Source organism: Zeugodacus cucurbitae, chromosome 3, assembly GCF_028554725.1.
Source record: "Zeugodacus cucurbitae isolate PBARC_wt_2022May chromosome 3, idZeuCucr1.2, whole genome shotgun sequence".
NCBI classification, from domain to species: domain Eukaryota; kingdom Metazoa; phylum Arthropoda; class Insecta; order Diptera; family Tephritidae; genus Zeugodacus; species Zeugodacus cucurbitae.
In genome coordinates, this window is record NC_071668.1 from 68,146,951 (window position 1) to 68,170,046 (window position 23,096).

Here is a 23,096-nt window from a genome sequence, read left to right on the forward strand (position 1 = left end):
AAAAAAATATAAAATAAAAAAAATAGTATTAAAAAAATTAAAATTAAAATTTCAATGCTTATAAAATAACACAAAATAATTCGAAAGTTTTTTAAATGTTTAAAAACATAAAACAATAAATGGAATAAATGAAAAATAAATAAATAAAAATTTTCAAAAATAAATACAAATTTAAAATAAAAAATACAAAAAATTATGCAAAAACTAAATTTCTTAATTCCTATAAAATTACGCAAAATCCTATAAAATTACAAAAAAAAAATTAAATAAATGAATTAAAAATAAATAAATTAAAAATAAAAAACTAAAAAATTTCAAAATAATTTTTTAAAAATCGATATAATATAATAAAAAATATAAAATAAAAAAAATAAATAAAATTAAAAAAAAATAAATAAAATTAAAAAAAAAATAAATAAAATTAAAAAAAAATATAATAGAAAAATAATAAAAAATATATATTTTTTTCAATAAATAAATATAATAAAAATATATATTTTTTTCAATAAATGATTAAAATAAAAAATATATTTTTTTTCAATAAATAAATAAAATATAAAATAAGATTTAAAAAATTATATTAATTTCTATAAACACCATAATGCGGTAAATTAAAAAATTAGAAAAAAACACCAAATTAAAAATAAAATGAAAATACAGTGGAACTTCCATAATAGCGTTTAGAAATCAAATTACATACAAATTTCCTTCCATAAGTCAAACTTCCTTAACTCTTCGCAATAGAAGTCAAATATACCATACAAATTACTTCCTTGAATCGAACACTTATGAATTGCATAAATCATGTAACAAAGGCATGGAATACAGACGTCAAAAGCCAAGCAATAGCAAACAACAACAAACAAAATTACAACTAGGTATAAATGTATATTTTAAAGTTTTTTGAAAAATAGTATGTTTTAATGAAAATTCTATAACTCGAGGTTTTTTGTGGATTATGGTGATTCGAGTTATATAAGTTCCACTGTATATAAACAATTTCAAAAATAAATACAAAAGAAGTATTGAAAAATCAATATAAAATAATTAAAAAAAAAAAACAAATAAAAAAGTAAAATAAAAACAATCAATGAACAAACATAAAATATATATAAATAAAAAAAACTTCAATTTGTGAAAAGTGCATTGTCACACAGTTTATAAATAATTTTATTACAGTGCTTTTTATTTCAAATAATATAATATATAATTCATTTAACCTAAAAATACATTTTTAAGTTTTCCAAAGTACTAATATCGCTAGCTAATATAGTCTAAATATGCTACATTTATACACACAAACAAGTCGTATATATGTATAATACGGACTCTCCGAAGCATGCAAATAATAATAATAATTTAGAAAAAAATATGTAAGCTAAAAAATAATTTCAATTCGCTTTAATCCAATTAGCAAAAAGATATTCGAAAATAAAAATTAATGAATGCTGAGAATATATAAGCCCAATAGGCGTGATATCTGTATGTATATACTAAAAAATGTAATATTTAGGTATGCATGAATATTTCTGTAGAACATACAAACATATGTATGAGCATATTTTTTGTATTTGTGTGAATATTTATATGGAAATGTATTCTATTATGTATGTATAAGAGAACGCTTGATAATTAAAAATATCTAATTGAAAAATGCCAAAAAAATACTAACGGCTTTCAAAATCTAAAGCCAAACACGAATGCTTTCAGTGCTGCAGCTACTGCCTAGTTGACCAGTCTATGGAAATATGATTGCATATTTTGTTCAATACAAATGTTGTTGCTGTTTTTTTTTTTTTTGTCTTCTATAGTTTATTTATCATTGTATTTAATTTTTATGATTTGTTCACTTTTTCCTGTACCTAAGTTTATCACAGAGCTCGATTTAGGCTGGGTACATATTGGTGCTTGTTTGAAATAATTTATTTTTATTTTATTTTTTTTTCAATACAAAAGCCTTTTACGAACCTCACAACTAACGTTTTTTTTGTTTGCGTACACGGGTGTGTGTGTTTGTGTATATATATAAATTACTTCGTAAAGAAATCTTTGTTTTTGTTTGTCTTTTTCACATATTTCTGTAATACTCGCATTCGGGGGAAAAAATTAAAAACAATAAACTACATACATACATTTATATTTCCTTTGTACCCTATAATTTTTTTTTTTACTGTTTCCTGAACTGTTACAAGTGCAAATAAAGTTTCGCTACTCCGTCACTTACACATGCTCACTTTCTAACTTGACTGGGGCGTTATGCTTTCTTGTTTCTTTTTTTTGTGGTTTGTTTTTGGTTTTGATTTTTACATTATCATCACATCATTTGTCATCTTCATACCTCCGCTGCACGATAAAGACACGCCCTGCCGATGTATTGATGAAAAAATGTGAATATGCTCGTTGATGGTGTTGGTTGGATGATAATTTTTGGACTTGACGGTGAGTCGTCTCTTTGGTAAATTATCGATTCGCATCACGTCTAGAAGTGAGAGTAAGAGAAAATATTAAAAATATAAATAAAATATATTGCGATCCAATCAAAATCTTTTGTTGTGAGATTTGGCCGTTTTTGACTCGGATAATTTATCAATGTTTGGTGAATCATATAGATAGTTATTCTTCAAATCGTGGGACAAAAAAGTTTGACAATAAAATTCTAAGACTGTTAAGGCAGTAGTCTGCTTTACAGGCTTCAAAAAATCGATTTTTTTGTTTTGTTTTAAATCGCTTCCAAAACTACCCAAGAATATGTCTTCAAAATTCCATATTTCCATCCATTCCATCGACATATTTTCGAAGCTAGATCAGTTTTAGTAGCCGGCGTCGAGCAGGTGCGAATGCTCAGGCAGACCTTTAAGGCGCGTTTTCTATAGTTTTAATTTTCACAAGTGTTAGAAAACGGTGCCGGCGATAGCAAAAAGAATATATGTCCGATCGAAAAAACCCAAAGTGATTTAGCTTCAGTATTAAATTAGGTTGTTGGACAAAAGTATTACTTAAACTACTTGTTTTGCAACTTAAAGTCAATTTTTTTGTTAAAAAAGTGAATTTTTTTTGAAACTTCGAAAATATTTAGAAAATTAAAAAAAAATTTGGTTCGACTGTTTCAGATGCATCGCACGACCTCCATCAACGGCACCGATTTACAAGTGCAGACTCCAAGCGCTCCAGAAAAATACTTATAACTTTGAAAAAATTTCAATATTTTTTAATAATAAATATTTTTTTTAAGCCTTAAATATAGTACACTATCGTCTTAAAATTCCGTTAACCGCAATCATTTCCTTCCCTTTAAAAAAAAAATGGCTAAAAAACGCTTTTTTCGGCTTCTAAATCAGACTACTGCCTTAATGTTTTTTATTTTGATCCTATCATCAGTTTTAAGATTGACTTCCTAAAAATCTATTTATATTTTGTAAACGAGATTGAACAAAAATAAACATTGTTTGCTTAAGGGGTTAGGTGGGTTTCAAAATTTGGATTTTTTTTGTCTTATTAAATAGTGCAATATGTTTGATGAACTATCCAAAAATATCAAATCAATTAGAGTAATAGTCCTAGTCCTACAAGTTCCGCCCATCAAGCCAAGTCAATTTCCATATAAAACTTTAAAAGCGTTTATCTCAAAACTAAATTTTTCAAGGCGGTGGAAACGATATCTCGAAAAGTTATGAAGCGATTTTGTTCAAATTTTGCACACACCTTTGGAATAAAATTATCTACTTAATGAAGAAGCATTTTTTTATGTTTATTACAACTATTTTTTGGCGAAAATTTGACTAAAAAGTGAGCTTTTTGGTTTAAATTCGGTCAAAAATTCAAATTTCAATATTTTTCGTTTTCCTTAGTTCATTAACTAGATTTAACCATGTACTATCGAAATATTTTTGGTTAATTGTTTTAGATGAACCAATCATGATTTATGATGTTCACGGCAAGACCTTTTTTTTGGACACGACAAGAGAGTTAAGGTGCCAACGGCTGAGTTTTCGGAATTTGTAAATATTTCAAAAACTCTATAAATATGTATCTTTGATAAGCTAAATTGTTTAAATGAAATATATGATTGTGTATATAAAAAAATTGTAAAAATACCCTTGTGAAACCCACGTAATTCCTTAAAGACATGGTTTCAGATACGTCTTATATAGACGATCATCTTCGTATTCCATATGCATTCAAGCTCGATTACTTTAAAGATCGATATGATAAATGCAATTTACTAGTCATCCCGATTTAAACCGAAGTCAAAAATCGTAAATATCAAGATGGTGCATTTAGAAAAAAACTATTCCTATAATTTGGATTTCGATTTCCGAATCATGAAATGATAATTAAATGTGGCACTAAATATGTATCTGTTACAGGCACCATGGGTATTCGTTTACGGCGCCCACAAAATCGACTTTTGAAGAGTCAAAGTTTGATCTTCGAAAATAATAAAAAAAAATATATATCGAAATCTTGTAATTATTAATAATTCTTTATTAATTCTTTTTTTTCGAAATTCGTATCCAAATATTTCGATTTTGGAGGCTAAATTCGATAATCACTTTTGTATTTATGACTCAATCTCCCGGAAAAAAATAGTTTTGTCCAATAACCAGCCGTGTGTTGTACAGTGCTATTAAACAATGATACTACAACAACTAATGATATCGATTATGAAACATTGATACACCAAGAACTCATGACAAAATTCTAAAATACTTCATTTCAAGCTTACCGTAGATAGCGATGTTTCTTGCACTTTATAGGCCTGTCGTTGATAATTGACCAGTTTGGCTTTGTTAATCGGTGCGCCTGCGTGCAGAAAAAGAGGAAATTGTTAAATTTAAATAAAATTATATAGAAAAGCAAATGAATATGACAAACAAACCATATTTTAAATTTTCTTAGATACTTGATTTGATCACTAACCAATATAGCTGAGTAGCACCGGCAGGAATATAAGTCCGTGAGCAGCGCCAATCAGCACAATACCCAAATACATACGGAAATAGAATACTTGGAATATTTGACTCTTGGCAAAAGCCAAAACTAAAATGCCGCCGAATTTCGTTAAAGTAATACCGGAAAATATCGAACTGCCCATTTTAGTTAGACAATCTGCGGCACGCTTCTCACGTGTACTCTCCATTGAAATCGAGAAACTATGCACCAGATGCGAGCAGAACTCCACCGATATGCCAACGGCCATAACAAGATTCACCAGCGACACCGCATTCAATGATATATTCCAATAGTACATGATGCCACCCAAATTTATAACAATCATTGTGATTGTTATCACCACCACCAGTGATGAGTGTATATCGAAACCCATTAGCACGAATGTAACAATAAATATGGCGAGCACTGAAATGCCCATGCTTTGCAACGTATCGGGCCACATGGTTAAATACTGTTCGTAGAATACATAAAAGACCGAATATGGAAATACTTCAATATCGAGTGTTTGCTCGAACGGCACACCCTGTGACATTAAACGGCCGCGCAACATATGCGTTATATTGGCAGAGATTTTACGTGCTGCACGTAGTGATTCATAGAAATCGGCGGATGTCTTCAATATGGAATGGTATGCCATAAATGAGGTTGCTTCGACGGTAGAGAGATTTGTACTCGGATTAGTTTTATACTGTACGGCATTGCCGTAAGCAGCATGTCCGGCTTTGGCGCAGCTATCGTCGGGATTATCGCGCAAGAAGAACGTTAGATATTTGCCAAAATCATGCGCTGTAGGACGTTGACGATCGGTTTTATCAATTTCGCAGCTGTCACATTCAGTCTCTGTAAATGGAAAAGCAAATAAGTAACGGTTAAATTGTGTAATAGCATTTTCGCACAGCAGCTAATCGATCAATTAACCGGCCCTTGTCGAATAAACCGCAGATTTATAGTACAAACAGTGCACGACGTAAACCCGTAGACGAAGAGAACCGAACGACCTGTCTTATGAGAGTTCAATATAAATGAACAGTCATCACCGCACCAACCACCCGCTAACGTAGATATTATAGTCATTCGGATTTTCTCTTGATAAAATACTGTTGAAACTTTCCACCTTCTTATGAAAAGCAATAACAAATATGTATAACAGCTGATCGATTATCGAGTAGCCGGCAGTGCGAAGGGCAATAACTGGTTTCTCAATAAAATTTTTAATTGATCAATTAATTTGGCTGTGCGAAAAGGCTATAATTGGTATATAGCAATATTAATGGTATATTAATATTGAATATTATTCTACATAACCTATAAATCATACATAAATTCAATGTAAGAAAATAAGTACTCACTTTGATGTGGACAAAAGTCGCCAGTTTTCGGATAATATTTACAGCAACTTGACGACTGACTCCAATCGAAGTAGTCATCGATCCAACTGGAGGCAGGACGTGCAATGTATGTCATATTGCCGCGACGACTGGCCAAATAGATTTGCGTCAACATGCTGTCATCATTACAATACTTCCCGGAACAAACAAGATCTTGATGGAATGTTTTGGAGAAATCCAAACCGGATTTTAACACAAAGTACACTGGTGGACCAATACTTAAATATTTGTTTAGCGCTTGGAAATAGTGTAGAACAAAACTGTCCTGCGGCATTGACAACTCCTGATCCAAACCGATTTCAATGCGTGGCGCAATGGCAACGCTGCTGCACAACCAACCGAAGAATATGATCATAACGATAACACGCATAGTCTTTTGCATTAGGAATGGTACATAGACGCTCTTGAAGAATTTGTACAGCAAACCCTCGGTGTGTGGTAGGGCATCACTCTTCTTGCCACGTATAAAACAGAATATGTCCAAACGATTTTCAGCTTGACGTTTAGTGTCGAGCGTTAGCAGACTAACGAAACATGTGATTTGCAATATGAAATCGAAGAGTAGCGCCATGCCAGCGTACAATGCGAAAGCCCTTACCGCGGGCATATCCGAAAGACCGCCCAAGAAGAAGCAACAACTTTCACTAACCGAAGTCAGCAGCATAGAAGGTCCCACACGTCCCAATATACGACCAATATGGTCCTCGTGCGTTTCATCGGCGCGACGTGCATCACGCTGATACGTTTGCACCAATATGAAGATGTTATCGACACCCACGGCCAACACTAGGAAGGGTATAACTTCGACGATAATTAGTGTGGCTGGCACGCCAATATAGCCGAATACGCCAACCGAAGAGACAACGGAGGCCAACACTATGATCACGCCACCAACGCCTAAAGTAATTTTACTATCGATTAACGCGCGACGCACCTCCTGCACATGACCCAAAGAGATCGCAATATACGCAAACATAATTAAATAGGAAACGAGTATGGTCATGACATCGGATTGCGATTCACGATTTAGTTCGTCTTCAATCGAACGCTCTGAAGTAAATGCAATATCCATATGTTTGCCCATGCGTGTCTTCGTGTAGTTCAACATAAACTCTACATAACGTTTCTCCCACTCCAATGCCGGACCCAGTTTGGACTTATCATGATAGTTATTCACCAGGAAGGTTAGTATAATGGCATTTGCACGCTCGAATTTCGTATCGCCAGATAATTGTTCACCGTGTGACAAAAAACCGCCCAGGCCTACAGCTGGATCCACCGGTCCGCCATAAGGTGCCAAACAGAGATATGGATTACTCATACATTGATACAAGCCATCCAAGTAGGTAACCTGTGGTGGAAATAGAATTAAAAATATAAATATTCATATGTAAAACAACAGTTAGTTAATTGTTTGCTCACCTCGAAATTGCCATCCTCTTCAGTCTCATTCAAACGCTCCAAATCGTTACCGAAATAACCCCAAATGGATTGCACAATGCAATTAGATACATCCTTTTTGGCGGTGCTCTCGCTGGATAGCGGGGCAAAGCATATATCTTCCAAAACTGTGCCATTACTATTTCTACCTAAATTCATAATGTCTTCCTGGAGCTCTAGGACTTGTGTGAGAAATGCTTTATCGAAAACTGGGCCAAAATGTATTGGACCGTTAGATGTATTGTGTACGATATCGGGCAAATCGACGGCGTGGATGATTATCTGTGAAAAAATAATGAAAAATATAAATAAAAAAACGAATAGTATTTTATTTAAATTTTATGTTGCAAATATTATTTTAATTGAGCCCATTTGATAGGAGATATTATGCCAAAATCTCACCACCGTCATTTATTAGACTACATTTCGTCATTTGAATATAAACTATTTTTTAGTCTAAAAAATATTGCCTACATTTGAGCGCCAATATAACAAACCGCTTTTTTTATGCATTTCCAAAGTACACTCACCTGTTCGATGCGATAGAACGGTTGAAATTTCGAATCGTAAAATTCACGTTCAATACGCGATTTCGATTGCGGTGACGCCCACAACTGTACCGGATCGGTTGTGATGTGTAGGAATTTAATGCCATAACCCATAGCGATAACAAAACAAATGCCACCGATTAGTGTCAATTTCGGGCGACTTGCGAAGAATTTGCCCCAAGTGGTGAAAAATGATTCCAGACATTTCTCGGTCCTAGCGCCGAGATTTTCGAAATAACCAGTCTCGTATTCATCAAGCGTACCCTGTGGTGCACCGTCAACTTCGTTTTCATCATCTATAAAAAGCAAAAAAACAAACGAAGTTTACATAAGTTAATTACGTTCTCTCTCTTTAGAGAAAATATATAAAGAATTCAAACTGTTAAAAAAATTTGCACAAAAAGAGAAGAAGCATTGTAGTGAGTTATTTGAAGTTTGAATATTATGAAGATGTGAAATTCAGATGTTAGGAGGTAGGTGAGTGGCGGTTGCTTTGCATTACAACTACTGAAGTTGTGCAAGTGTTGGAGTTTAGAAGTTTTGAAATTCTCTCATTCGGTTAGGGGAGTATAATTCTTTATGGTTAGGTCGCAAATTTAATTTTAAATTTGCTTTGAGCACATTTATCAGCTGTAAACCGAGTTATATAATACGCTTCTTTCTTTTTTTTTTTTTTGTTTAAGAGAGAAAGAGAGAAAGTATATTACTCACATTTATTTTATTATTTTCTACTCGCATATATTTTTTATTTTATTTAAGTCACAAATTTAATTTTACATTACATTTACGACACATTTATTAGCTGCAAATTGAGTTATAAAATACGCTATTTTCCTTTTTGTTCTTTATATTTTAAATTTTTTCTTTATCTTATTTTTATTTAATTAAATTTTCCATTTATTTTATTTTAATAATTAATTATTTTATTTAATTTTATTTTATTTTGTTTTATTTTATTTTACTTTATTTAATTTAATTTAATTTCATTTCATTTCATTTCATTTAATTTTATTTTATTTAATTTTATTTTATTTAATTTTATTTAATTTAATTTTATTTTATTTTATTCAATTTAATTTAATTTAATTTTATTTTATTTCATTTTATTTAATTTAATATAATTTAATTTATTTTATTTTTTATTTTATTTTATTTTACTGTATTTTACTTTATTTAATTTAATTTAATTTAATTTAATTTAATTTAATTTTGTTTTATTTTATTTTATTTTATTTTATTTTATTTTATTTTTTTATTTTATTTTATTTTATTTTATTTTATTTTATTTAATTTTATTTTATTTAATTTTATTTTATTTAATTTAACTTAATTTAATTTAATTTTATTTTATTTTATTTTATTTCATTTTATTTAATTTAATATAATTTAATTTATTTTATTTTTTTATTTTATTTTATTTTAATGTATTTTACTTTATTTAATTTAATTTAATTTAATTTATTTTATTTTATTTTATTTTATTTTATTTAATTTAATTTAATTTAATTTAATTTAATTTAATTTCATTTCATTTTATTTTATTTTATTTAATTTTATTTTATTTTATTTTATTTAATTTAATTTAACTTAATTTAATTTAATTTAATTTAATTTTATTTTATTTCATTTTATTTAATTTAATATAATTTAATTTATTTTATTTTTTTATTTTATTTTATTTTACTGTATTTTTCTTTATTTAATTTAATTTAATTTAATTTAATTTATTTTATTTTATTTTATTTTATTTTATTTTATTTTATTTCATTTCATTTCATTTTATTTTATTATATTTTATTTAATTTTTTTTATTTAATTTTATTTCATTTCATTTCATTTTATTTTATTTTATTTCATTTTATTTAATTTAATATAATTTAATTTATTTTATTTTTTTATTTTATTTTATTTTACTGTATTTTACTTTATTTAATTTAATTTAATTTAATTTATTTTATTTTATTTTATTTTATTTTATTTTATTTTATTTTATTTTATTTTATTTTATTTTATTTTATTTTATTTTATTTCATTTCATTTCATTTTATTTCATTTCATTTCATTTCATTTCATTTTATTTCATTTAATTTCATTTCATTTCATTTTATTTTATTTCATTTCATTTCATTTTATTTCATTTCATTTCATTTAATTTAATTTAATTTAATTTAATTTTGTTTTATTTTATTTTATTTTATTTTTTTTTTTTATATTTATTTTTTTTATTTTATTTTATTTTATTTTATTTCATTTTATATTATATTATTTTATTTTATTTTTTTATATATTTTATTTTAGTATAAGTCCTCCATAGAGAAATTCAATAGGTAGTCAATCCAACAAAATTTTTTTTCTTCTTCGCAATCATAAATTGAACACAGTGCAAGTTTGATTTTTTGTCAATAATTTTAACAGCATTCATCATAAATGAGTGCTAATCGGATGCAACTAAGAGAACACAACTCATATAATATATGTATGCAGCAATGAAACACACAGTTAACATCACTAACTCATTTACAGTTATTAACGAAGCTATAGTTGTCTTCAATGACAACTAAAATGAAAATTAAGCCAATTAGAATACACACACATACACAAACGCATATATATGAAAATATATATGCCTAAAATACAGTTTAGAGTATATAGATGAAGAGCAGCAGTTACATATTTACAAATAAAAGCAAACATAATTTTGTTGAGCATGATTTTGTACACAGTACACTACGACACACTAAATTTGAAGACTTTCAAAATAATTCAACATACTGCCCATTTTCGATTGTAGTGGGGAATCCTCCTCAGGTGCGAACTCGTTACTCACTTGTCCAGTGAATCGGTTGTTTATTGTGGCGCTACGAAGCCCACTATCCAAACCATCACCTACTTTAAACAACCAATGCAATAATAATAATAATAAGAAGATCATAGAGTTATTAGTAAATAAAAAATGTATGAATTAGGAAAAAAAAGATGAATTTGAAAATATTTGGTATGAAAATAATTAATCCATATATCATCATTTTTGTAGCGATGAATATAATTTTTTAAAGCATTAAATGATTTTCGAATGCACCAAAAGCCAATTCATTAATATATTTACAGTGGGAATCAATTTTTGTAGCATTTGTATATATTCTTTTTTTCTGAGAACTAATTTTGAGTTTAAGATAAACCAATTTTTTTTTTTGTAAAAACTTAAAAGCTCATTAAAAAAAATAACGGTCAGCTATCACCTGTATATGATGAGTAACCTTACCAATTGTTTGTATTTAGCTTGCTTTCTGTTAAAAAAAAAATTGTAGCCTGTTCGAAAATAATACGAAAACAGTTCGAAGAAAATTTAACATATTTTGTATATTATTTTACTACTTAACACCCACTAGTTGGTATCTGATTGCTTTTTAAAAAAATTAAAAAAAAAAAATTGTAGCTATTCGAAAATAATTCGAAATTTTTTTTTCGAAAAAAAATTTAAATATATTTTATATTATTTTACTACTGAATATCCACTTAAAACTGCTTAAACTCACATATAGCTTATCCAAAAGTAAGTATAGCAACAGGCTAACGCTTATAAGACTCAACAGATTTTCGAAATAAACTAACCAAGATTACTGTTACATACGACATACACTGTGGCAATTGGACGTTCACACAGTCTCAGAAAGATATTAAATTTTTGGTTATTTTAATTACGATTTCATGTTTCAATTGTCAAAAATTGCTAGAATCTAGAATTACGAAAAAAAATGTTTATCGCTACAATAAATATTTTAAATTTTTTTTATCAAAAATTATCAAAAATAAAAAAACTTAAAACTTTACTTTCCTGAGTGCTTCTAACATTATACTTTGTGAACTTATCTGTTTTATCTGCTTAACTCATTTCAATTTAACTCAGTTACTAACCAATTAATTATGGAAAACATGTTTTAGTATACATTCCAAAGTAACTGTAAACATAAAGTTTAAATGATTTCCATTGCTTATACATTTCCATACAAAATTTCATTAAAAACCTATCAAAATTTTAGTTGGAAAAAATATTACACACACAAAAGTTCAAAAATTTTAAAATATATAAAATCTGCATGCAGTATCCGCAATAGATATTATTACTTCTTCCATGCCACGCTTGATGAGAAACCCCTGAATTCCCGAATCCCCTCAATGAGCGCATATGCTGTTAGCATTTAATACCTTCATACATATACTTAAATAAATCTGTCTAACAAATAACTTACTTTCACTTCTTTTGGAGGGAAATAGGCATACGCCCATGAGAAAGAGCAGTGCGCCTACGAAAAAGACAACTGTCATTATCACAGCGAACGCGTCGAGACCGGCAATTTTAAAGGGTTCCGGACGTGGTGGCTCCGGTACGGGTATCGGGCAAGAAGCCTCACAATCGCTGCAACCACAGGCGGGAGTTTTATCCTGTAAGGAAAACATTTTTTTTTTTTTTTTTTTCAATAATATGGTTAGATAAACAAGGCCATATGTGACAACTTACATTCAATTTCTCATTACATGGTGTGGTTTTCGAATTCAAAGGCGTAAAGCCATTTATTATGGCTGAGCTATTTTCATGTTGTATATAGTTGATTTGAAACGGTACATACGGATTGGAATCCTTATCGCCCATAAAACCAAACCATTTTGTTGGACTGCAACGTGCGGCCATGTAACTGCCACACATTAAATCAAAAGCCTTCTGACCAGTCGATGGCACGGAGACCTGCGGGCGGAAGGAAATATAAAATTTAAATTATTTATTTAATTATTCTATTGTAATTCATATTCATTGTTTTTGGTGGTATTTAAATGTGTTATTATTTAACTATTCATGCATAAATAATTTTTCTTAAATTAGTTTTTAATAACTAATTGTGTTAATTGTTTGCTGGTTTATCGATATTTGAACTTAGTACCTTTAAATTATATATGAGTATGTATATTAGAATGAATCAGACACGTTATACACGCGATAATAGGGAGTCTATTAAAATGATACTTGTCAAAAAATCTTAGTAAAAGCAACAATACAGATATTCTCTTGAATATAACGCAAGAGTTCTCTCTTGTGATTATATCAATATATTTGATTGATTGTAGTTGTATGTTCGATTTGCCACCCTCCTAGTTCTAACGTATATTAATCGTTTAATAAAAATCGTAAAATAAAAGAAAGACCGCATTAGCCTCACATCGAATGGAGTGTGAAATATTTCAGTTATAAAATAAAACAAGTAAGGAAGGGCTAAGTTCGGGTGTAACCGAACATTTTATACTCTCGCAATTTATTTATTTAACTTTATTTATATTATATAATACACAATTTGACCCACATATTCGTCATATATATTGTATAAAGTCCATTGAAAGTTGGAAACCTTAATATTAGATATATGGGAGCTAGGTGAAGTTATGACCTGATTTCACTCATTTTTGGCACGAAGTCATATTATTTGAAGAAAAATATTCCTGTTGAATTTCTTCAAAAAAACCTCAATATTTTCGGTAAAAAATTTATTAGAAGCACTCGATAAAGAAGTTCGATAAATGGGGCCTTGAAAACTTATGGCTCGATTACGGTGATTTTTAGAAGGGTGATGCCACACTATAAATACAGTATTTGTGCAAAGCTCTGTTCCCATATCTTCACTAATGCTTACTATGTATATTGTAAAGCAAACGATTCAGATCGACTTCAAAGTTCTTGTATATGGAAAGTAGGCTTGGTTATGAACCGATTTGGCTTATTTTCATAACATATCATTTGGATGACAGGCAAATATTATGAATCGAGTTTCATTGAAATTGGTCGAGTAGTTTCAGAGATATGATTTTTGTCCCATAAGTAGACGGAGTCACACACATTTAAAATTTAGCATCAGTCCCATCTTTATAATAAACTGTAAGGTATTTCTTTACTGAATTTTCAATAATCTACAACATAACCTTTGTATGGGAACTAGGCGTGGTTATAATCCGATTCCTAACTTTTTAGACTGTAAAAGGAAGTGCCCGAAGACAACGACCCTAGAGAATTTCGTTGATATACATATCTTTAAAATTTCATCCAAATGTGCCCCTCCCTGTACCAAATTTTACTTCTATAACTTTATTAAAGACTTAGTTATGGCACCTTATATACTTTCGGTTTCGGTTTTCGCCATTTTGTGGGCGTGGTAGTGATCCGATTTCACTCATCTGCGAAAGCAATCTTCTTATGGGACCAAGGAACAGAAGTCCGGAAACGATTTAAAATTTAACAAGCAAAGCTCACACACAATATATCTAACAGTTTTCAATGACATTTTCTGGAATTAAATATTACTAAATACATTGTATATTAACGGTAAATTCACATGTCTGTATTTATAAATGGTATTAAACCAAAGATATTATTTTCATTTATTAGGAAAGGTCAGTCCAGACATAAATAATATGTAGAAATATAAATAAAAGCTTATATAAAGTCTTGCAACGTATTACTTCTTGGTAACTGTGATATAAATTAAATATATGTAGGTTCAGGTAACGTACCTACATACATATGTGTATATAATTACAATCAACGTTTGCTTGTTGGCTCGATAAACATAGATTTTCTCCACGAGCAACTGTCTGTAATTGTCAGTGAAAACGAAATGGATACCAGTAACAGCAGACAACTGTATATAATTACTAATTTAAATACACGAACGAACGTTCTAAATGAAGAGGGGAATTCATGCATTTATAGCTGTGTACTTTTAGTTAAATAAAATCACAACTAAGAAATAACGAGAAATTGCAATTGCAAGCATACATGCATATGAAATATTTTCGTTGGCAACCATTTCAGCTTAAATTTATAGTAGCTGCGGTTTGTGAAGTGATTTCAGAATCAAGATTTTATGAGCAGTCGCTACGGTGAATCATCAAAGAAACCTAACCTACAAATTGTTTTTTTTTTTTTGTTTTTTCTTATATATGTACATTGTATATAAAAAAATAAAAATGTTTTTTTAATACTCTCGCAATAAAAGTTTTTTGTGAATATCTCGCAAACCAATAAAGCTACATATATCATCAAACTCTACAAGTCGCTTTTCATTCCAGTCCTGCTTTATGGTGCAGAAGCTTGGACGATGTCAACGCCAGATGAGACGACACTAGGAGTTTTCGAGAGGAAAATTTTTCGCAAGATTTATGGTTCTCAGAACATTAGCAACGGCGAATACCGCAGACGATGGAACGATGAGCTGTACGAGTTATACGACGACATTGACTTAGTTCAGCGAATAAAAAAACTGTGGCTACGCCGGCTAGGTCATGTTGTCCGAATGGACGAAAACACTCCAGCTCTGAAAATGTACGATGCAGTACCCGCCGGAGGAAGCCAAGGAAGGGGAAAGCCTCCACTCCGCTAGAGGGACCAGGTGGAGAGCGACCTGGTTACACTTGGGATCTCCAACTGGCGCCGAACTGCGAAGGAAAGAGACGAGTGGCGCGCTCTCATCGATTCTGCTATAACCGGCTAAACGCCAATCACATACATACAATAAAACTATATAAACCAAATATTCTGCAGTCGTATCTCTTACGTACCCCATTACACACTATACAAATTGATACAATCGGATAATAACCTCGCCCTTGCAAAGGTTAGGTTGAAAATTACTAAAAAACGTTAACTCACTAACGGAAAACACATCCGAAACACTAAATTTTACAGAAAAAATGGCAGAGGAGAGCTGCACTCAGTGGTGTCGCCCATTTATGGGTCAAAAACAATATCTCGGGAACAACTAAACCAATTTCTATATAACTAAATTTTGTCCATCTGATTCCTTCACTTTGCAATGTATACATAAGGAACCGATGAAGATTGCGGAATAAAAGTTTATACAAATACTGCATATTCGGATATCGAACATGAAGAAGTCACTGCCTAAGGATAATTTTTCACCGAAAATATCGATAAATCTCGCAGATACTTTAATTTAATTCAGAGGGAATCGTTTTCTTCCAAATGTGTGTCTCTATTCCAAAAAATTTTAAAATCGGGTCATAACTTCCCCTAGCTCCCATATACATAATTATAGGTTTTTCAAAAATACGGTGGGCTTTATTCCGCTTATATCAGTTATTATGTGAGATAACTTAGCAAAAATAGGTAACCATATAGTCTTGGATATAGTCTACCTTGGTGGTGAAAATGAGTGAAATCGGTTCAGGAATTACCTCAGTTCTCATATACTACATATTATAATTTTCGTTATTCGATTAGACTTGTTTTTTTTTTTTTTGCAATAAAAACACATTACATAATTTACACACTATATATATGTATGTAGGTACATTAATATATTATTGAGGTTTTATTATATTAATTAATCTTTTGGTACCATTTCGAGTTGAAATGAATACTAACAATTGTTTTGTGATCCATTATTGGTGTGAAATTGTAACAAAAACTCAATAAACAAATAAATAGATTTTAGAACTTACCTGTGAACATGATTTGTACGTATTATTCATATAAGCAGCGGTTATGTGTAAATCCAAGGCGGTAGCATAAACTTTACCTATAAATATTCGTTCGTAAGCGTTTAAGTGCGAAATAGTGCAATTAGCATAAACACAAACATTTGTGTGTGTTTTTCACTTACCCTCCGGTGTGGTTTTAGTCTCAGCAATCTTCGAGAACTCCGTTTGTTTTGGCGAACACGTTAAGTCACATAAATGACGCACAAGATTTGCCATACACGATGGGCAGCGCTCGAGAAAATTAGCAGCTAGTTTTATATTTTCGTTGAGTATGGAGATCTTAAAATAAGAACAAATATATATTATACATACAATAATTTAAATGGTAAATATTATGACACATGGTGTTATAACCAATCATTTAGATATCGCTTTATTTACCTGATCGCTATTACAACAAAATTCAGTAGCGCCACCTTCCAGCAAATGACTACATCTCGCTTTCATTAATTCCAATCCATCGGCAGGCATAACCTTTGCTGTGCCATTGTAAACGCAATATTGTTTGTGTCCCATTAAGGGATCAACATTGCAAACACCATACCAAACGCAGTCCTGTTCGAAAGAAGAAAAAAAAACAGAATTTTAATTTATATTTTGATATGAATGAGTAATTATAGATATATGTATGGTATGATTTTGTATGTATGGTATGTGTAGTTATAATTAATCATTACGCTATGTGCATTACTAGGTTTTCAGAGCAGTTAAGATAAACGAAAACATGCATCTAGTGAAACTTAATATAAAGGTTTATCAAAAGAAACGCTACAAAAGTAACCGAATATTTTTGGCCTGAATTGGATGATATGGAATTGGACAATACATATGTGGTTCCAACAGAACAGCGCCACAGTGAATGTCACAATCGATTTATTGAAAAAAAAAAGTTTTATGAACGTGTTATTTCACGAAATGGTCCAGTCAATTGGCCGCCTCGTTCGTGCAATTTGACGCCATTAGACTACTTCCTATGGGGCTACGTCAAGTCTATGGTCTATGCCAACAAGCCAGCGACGATTGATGGACTTCGTACGAATATCGAACGTGAAATTGCGGCAGTATCGGTCGATTTATGTTTGAAAACCGTTGAAAATTGGGTTCAGCTTCTGGACTTCTGCAAACGTATCCGTGGTGGCCATGCAAAAGAAATCGAATTCCATACATAATGGCATCGAATATTCTTTCAAAGGAATACAGAATTTCACCAACCGCTAACTAAAACTTGATTACGGTCTCTAGTCTTTTGTGTCCGTTGTCTTTCTCTCTGATTATGAAGGTGTTGGAACGCTCAGAGTTCGACGGTCTAGTGCGAGCTTGTATATTTCTAATATTTTGTTCTCGACTCTCAAGCGCGTACTTGGCAAATTTTGAAATTTTGTTCAGCAAGCAGCTGCGAACGTTCGTTACTCGACTATCTGGCGCGCGATTGAGATGCGAAGAGAATGACTTGCAGAACGATTTTCTGTTTCAGAATAAGATTCTCCATCACGGAATCATTTGATACCCTCACCTGAGAACTATTTCCTGAAAGTTGAGATTCTAGCAATAACTATATAGCCTATGTTACTCAGGATGAATGAAGATTTCCAATGTTGACCGAACTTTTGAAATCGGCACAGTAGCTCTAACTCGAATCACCATAATCCACAAAAATATTTACGATATAGAGAGACTCTTTTAAGATTCTGCCTCGATACTAAAATTTTTAAATTTGTATTATGCCCTGATCGAAAAGTTCGATTTGTGGAAGATAATTTGTATGAAATTTGACTTCTATAGCTGATTGAAGAGTTCGTGTTATGGAGAACCTCGAGTTAGGGAAGTTTTGAGTTATCAGAGGACATTTGTATGAAATTTGATTTCTAAACGCTATTACCAAATCAAAAGTTCGGGTTATGGAAGTTCCACTGTATGTAATTTTTTTTTTCTCAAATATTAGACTCTACTAGAAGTAGAGACCGCTTAAAATTGTTTTTGAAATTAATGGCGTTATTAGCACGTCTAACACATCGCCGCGTTACCAGAACATACATATATTCAGCAACAAATTGTCCATCCAATAATATTATACCATAATAAAGACTGATTTTAAAGAATATTTGAATAACCGGCAGTTTAAAATATACATCTCTTGTAAACCTTATTTAAATATGTAAAATGCATTACGTAATATTTAAAGTAATTTAAAGTAAAGATTTAACACATTCCTTGGTTTAATACAATGTAAGTAAAGGAAATTACAGCTGTGTTCTGACACACACACGCACACTCGTGACTCACTCAAATTACTTGATAAAACGAATCACGTTTCGAAACTTAACTATTACACCTGCATAGTGATTTAAGCGTTTAATATGCTTCCTTTGACAATTCTAAATAAAGTACGCAACATACACAGGTACATACATACATACATATATATGTATGAATAGTGTTTAAGTATTTAACTGATACTTGAACCTAAACTGACCTATCAAGTATGACAGTTAGAATATTATTCGCATCAATGTATATCATACATTTTTTAATTAAATATTCAGAATAAATTTATTTAACACGATCATCAATGCACTCAATTTAAGGAAATTTGTATATACAAATGTACGTACGTAAAAGCATAGCTACGTAAGAGTGGCATAAAGTGCAGACGCAGTATATAAATAATAATACTATGTGAGAATGTATGTTTAAAAGGCCGGCGTACAAGTATATATGTATGTTTGTTTGTAAGTTGATCGATACATTTTCAAAATAAAGTAAAAAGCTGATGGAGAAATGCCATTTATAAGTAATGGCAGCACGAGAAAAAGTGATCTGCAGCTAATGAAGGCAATAATAACACACGTATATATATATTCACAAAACAACAAACGTAGTATAAGCAACAGGGCCTCTTACTATGGAATTTGACAACAAATAAAGTTGGAATCAAAGTTCAAAATATTATATAAGTTAAGTATAAAAGTAAAGACTTCTGGTCATACAAGGTTACTGTTCTTTGATAGACTATCAACGTTAATCAATGATACATATTATATGTCTAAATAATAATTTTTGTCAATTTTCAAACAAAAACAACAGTCTAACATTTTTTTTCAAATTCTGAAAAATTTGCATATAAAAAATTACTGACAAAAGAACTTAACAAAGTTGAATAGAGGTGTTGTAGTAGCATAAAACAAAAAAAAAACAACACAAATAATAAAACCTTCTAACCTGCCTGATATAAATCCGAATAGAATACAAAGATCTGACTGTTATAGCAATATTAAATCATATGCTCAAAATCGACTTTTTTGAGTTGTGACACTATTCGTGTGGTAAAAAAAAACATTATTAACATACATATATTCTTAAACTGCATTTTAAACAGACAACCCGAGTTTAATCTCTTCTTTAAGTAATATAAATAAAAGAAAGCCAAGAGATTACACATTCATATGAGTAATGAGTCTTAAAACAGGAACTATGTACGTCACATAAACTATTTACATTTAACAATCCCATGCATATTTTTTGTGCAACTTTAAGCCACTAAGAATTTATACTCAAGTTAAATTTATTTGTATACATTATTCAATAGTCAAATTCAAATTCTTTCGTCAATAAACTTTATTTATTTATTTCACCAGAGAAAAAATGCTTACAGAAATCTTGAGAACGGATCTCATATTTACATCGTATAAATTTAAGAAATCGAAATGATAGAATTGCAAATCACTTTATATACCTAAATTCAAACGGGATTTGCTGACGACACAACTTTACTTTTTTATTTGTTAACCGTGGACGTTACATGTATGTATTTTGTTCAACCATTTCCGACTATTCAGCTATATAATCAGTACTAAACATTGCATGGCTTAGCAATGAATAGCACTTTTTATTAAAAAAATCGCAGAGTGCGACAAAAAATTGGCTTTCCTGTTGTTGAAAAAATTAACCTTAAAAATATTTTTTGTGGTTAATATACGATATGCATTTTTTATTCAAAAAAATAACATGACACGTTTTTTTTAACTTATTACATTTTATTTTTGAAAATACTTTTAGTGGTTAATATACGATATGCATATTTTTTATTAAAATAAATAGCAGAGTGCGACAAAAAATATGCCTTTTCTGTTTTTGAAAATAAAACACGTTTTTTTAACTTTTTACATTTTTAATTTTGAAAATATTTTTATTAGTTAATATTCGATATGCATTCTAAAAACAGAAAATGGGGCTCAAGGGGAGAAGTAGAGATCACTTTAATAATCTAAAAGCACAAGAATGCATGTGAACTTCCCATACTTAAGTGTCCTTACGAAAAAATTCACTATCGTATAACCTTAAAATCACATTCGGATATAGTACCCAGTTAAGGGGTATTACGCTTTTTCATGCAGACTTTCATTATACACATATGGTAGTGCATATAGATTTCTTTGTTTTTGTGCATAAGATAAGAATTGCATTGACTGCTCTGCAGCCTTTTTATTATTCAAAAGCAAAATAAAAGAGAAGAAAGATAAGAAATTGAAATATGCAAATTGAATATTTGAGAAGCAATAATGCACACAAATAATTTAAAATTGTGCATTCGGAAATTATGATTTTTTATGATATTTTGTAAATTTTATTAAAATAATAACTTACAACCCCAACGGAACTTTTTATGTTTGTTATTGAGATACTGTGATGGTGAAAACTTTTTACTATTAGTCAAGTCAATAGTAATGGATATATGTGAAAAGTGCATTTTAAATACTTAATGATAATTTTCAAGCAACATACATATATCAATTGATAACTTAAACACAATTATGACTATACATATACATATTTTTTCCTGCTGATAATATCAAAACAATTTAGAGTGTGTGTTATGCCATTAAATTATATATGATGCCAACAATTACATGGTCTATTAGCTAATGTAATCATGGCAGCTATTACCAGTTAAACGACTAGCAGATTTCGACTTTATAGAGCATGCATACATACATGCCATTATCTTTAAACAACAATTTAATGCATAATATACTATTTATACAAATTTTACGATTATCTAAAAAAACACCACACTTAAATTTGCTTATTGCAACATCCCAGCTAATTAGTAAGTACAAAGTTTAAACAAGTTTTATCTATTTCCATTTATATGTATGAATATGCGAGTATTATTAAATTACAATGTACTTATGTACTCACCTGCAAGCTGTTAGCGAAAAGATTTGTCAATACAGCAAAAAATATAAGGTGATGAAACCTTTTAATACGATAGCTGTGCTGCGGACTACTTTGTTTTGTTTGCGCCATCGTAATTTTCAGCACGAATGTTGTTGTTTTACAACACGGAGTATCCGCCGGTCTTCAACACGGCAGCAAAACTCCGCGAAAACTAGTATCGTCTCAATATAATAGTTGAATCAGTGATTTTGTTTAACTGCTCTTTTTTGGATGCAGCGGAGGTCAGCACAATTTACGCATATGCATACAAATTCCATTAACTATATATGCCCGCACATATAGAAATATGTTTACACACTCTCGCCAGCGCCCTGTCGTCAACACACAAACAAGATTATGTTAGTATACAATGCTTAATTTAATATAAGTTGTCGGAATACTATATGGCAAATCTTTGTCCGTACATAATTTATGCGACTTAATAACTAAAATTACGTTTTCTATAAAGAATATTTTGTATCGAAATAAAATTTATTGTTTGTCCATGAAAATGTCAGTTACGAAAATTTACTTGCACAAATCGATATTTAGCAGCGACTCGCTGGGGATTGAATTTGCGTAGCACTTATTAAATATTCCTATACTTAAGTTTCTTTAAACTTTCGCAGTGTTAGCCAAAGGTAAATTTTATATTCTTTTACACTTTTAAATTTTTTTCCAAAGCATTTTGCAATAAGTTTGGGAAATAAAATCACAAATATCACTGACTCCGCGATTATAAGGCAAAGAGCAGATAATAAACGAATCCGTTTGCTTTTATCATCAGAAATATTTATTGTGAACGTATTCACCACACTATTTTTCTAATTGGCTGAATAAGTTAAATGTCATAAAGAGCGTTGCCACATCAATTTTGGTTTTTCAAATACGTCATGTGAATGGTATACGTTATGCGTTTTAATGCGTCACAATTAGTTGAATACGGATTTTGATCTAATATACTATTTTTTAATTTAATATTACGTTCTCTTAAGTAAAGAAATTA

The 23,096-nt window shown here is 30.2% G+C and overlaps 1 protein-coding gene across 4 annotated transcripts; it reads right to left on the reverse strand.

Moving 5' to 3' along the window:
• Positions 1 to 1,131: 1,131 nt before the first annotated feature.
• LOC105214696 (NPC intracellular cholesterol transporter 1) lies at positions 1,132 to 22,881 on the reverse strand. 4 transcript variants are annotated; one of them, XR_008470167.1, is made up of 14 exons: positions 22,623 to 22,881; positions 22,073 to 22,422; positions 17,255 to 17,428; positions 16,996 to 17,152; positions 16,835 to 16,911; positions 12,849 to 13,073; positions 12,580 to 12,772; positions 11,102 to 11,218; positions 8,312 to 8,625; positions 7,764 to 8,063; positions 6,303 to 7,692; positions 4,880 to 5,793; positions 4,727 to 4,803; positions 1,132 to 2,479 (listed from the first exon to the last, which is right to left on the reverse strand). XR_008470167.1 is itself a non-coding variant. In XM_011188258.3 (14 exons), exons 2-14 carry the CDS (start codon positions 22,178 to 22,180, stop codon positions 2,474 to 2,476), a joined length of 4,008 nt encoding a protein of 1,335 aa, XP_011186560.1. In that variant the 5' UTR covers positions 22,181 to 22,422; positions 22,623 to 22,881; the 3' UTR covers positions 1,132 to 2,473. The 4 variants fall into 4 exon arrangements, 3 of the variants coding, with proteins under 3 accessions (XP_011186560.1, XP_011186558.1, XP_011186561.1); XM_011188258.3 differs by having other exon boundaries at positions 4,921 to 5,793; positions 11,102 to 11,215; XM_011188256.3 differs by having other exon boundaries at positions 4,921 to 5,793.
• Between the last annotated feature and the right edge of the window lie 215 nt (positions 22,882 to 23,096).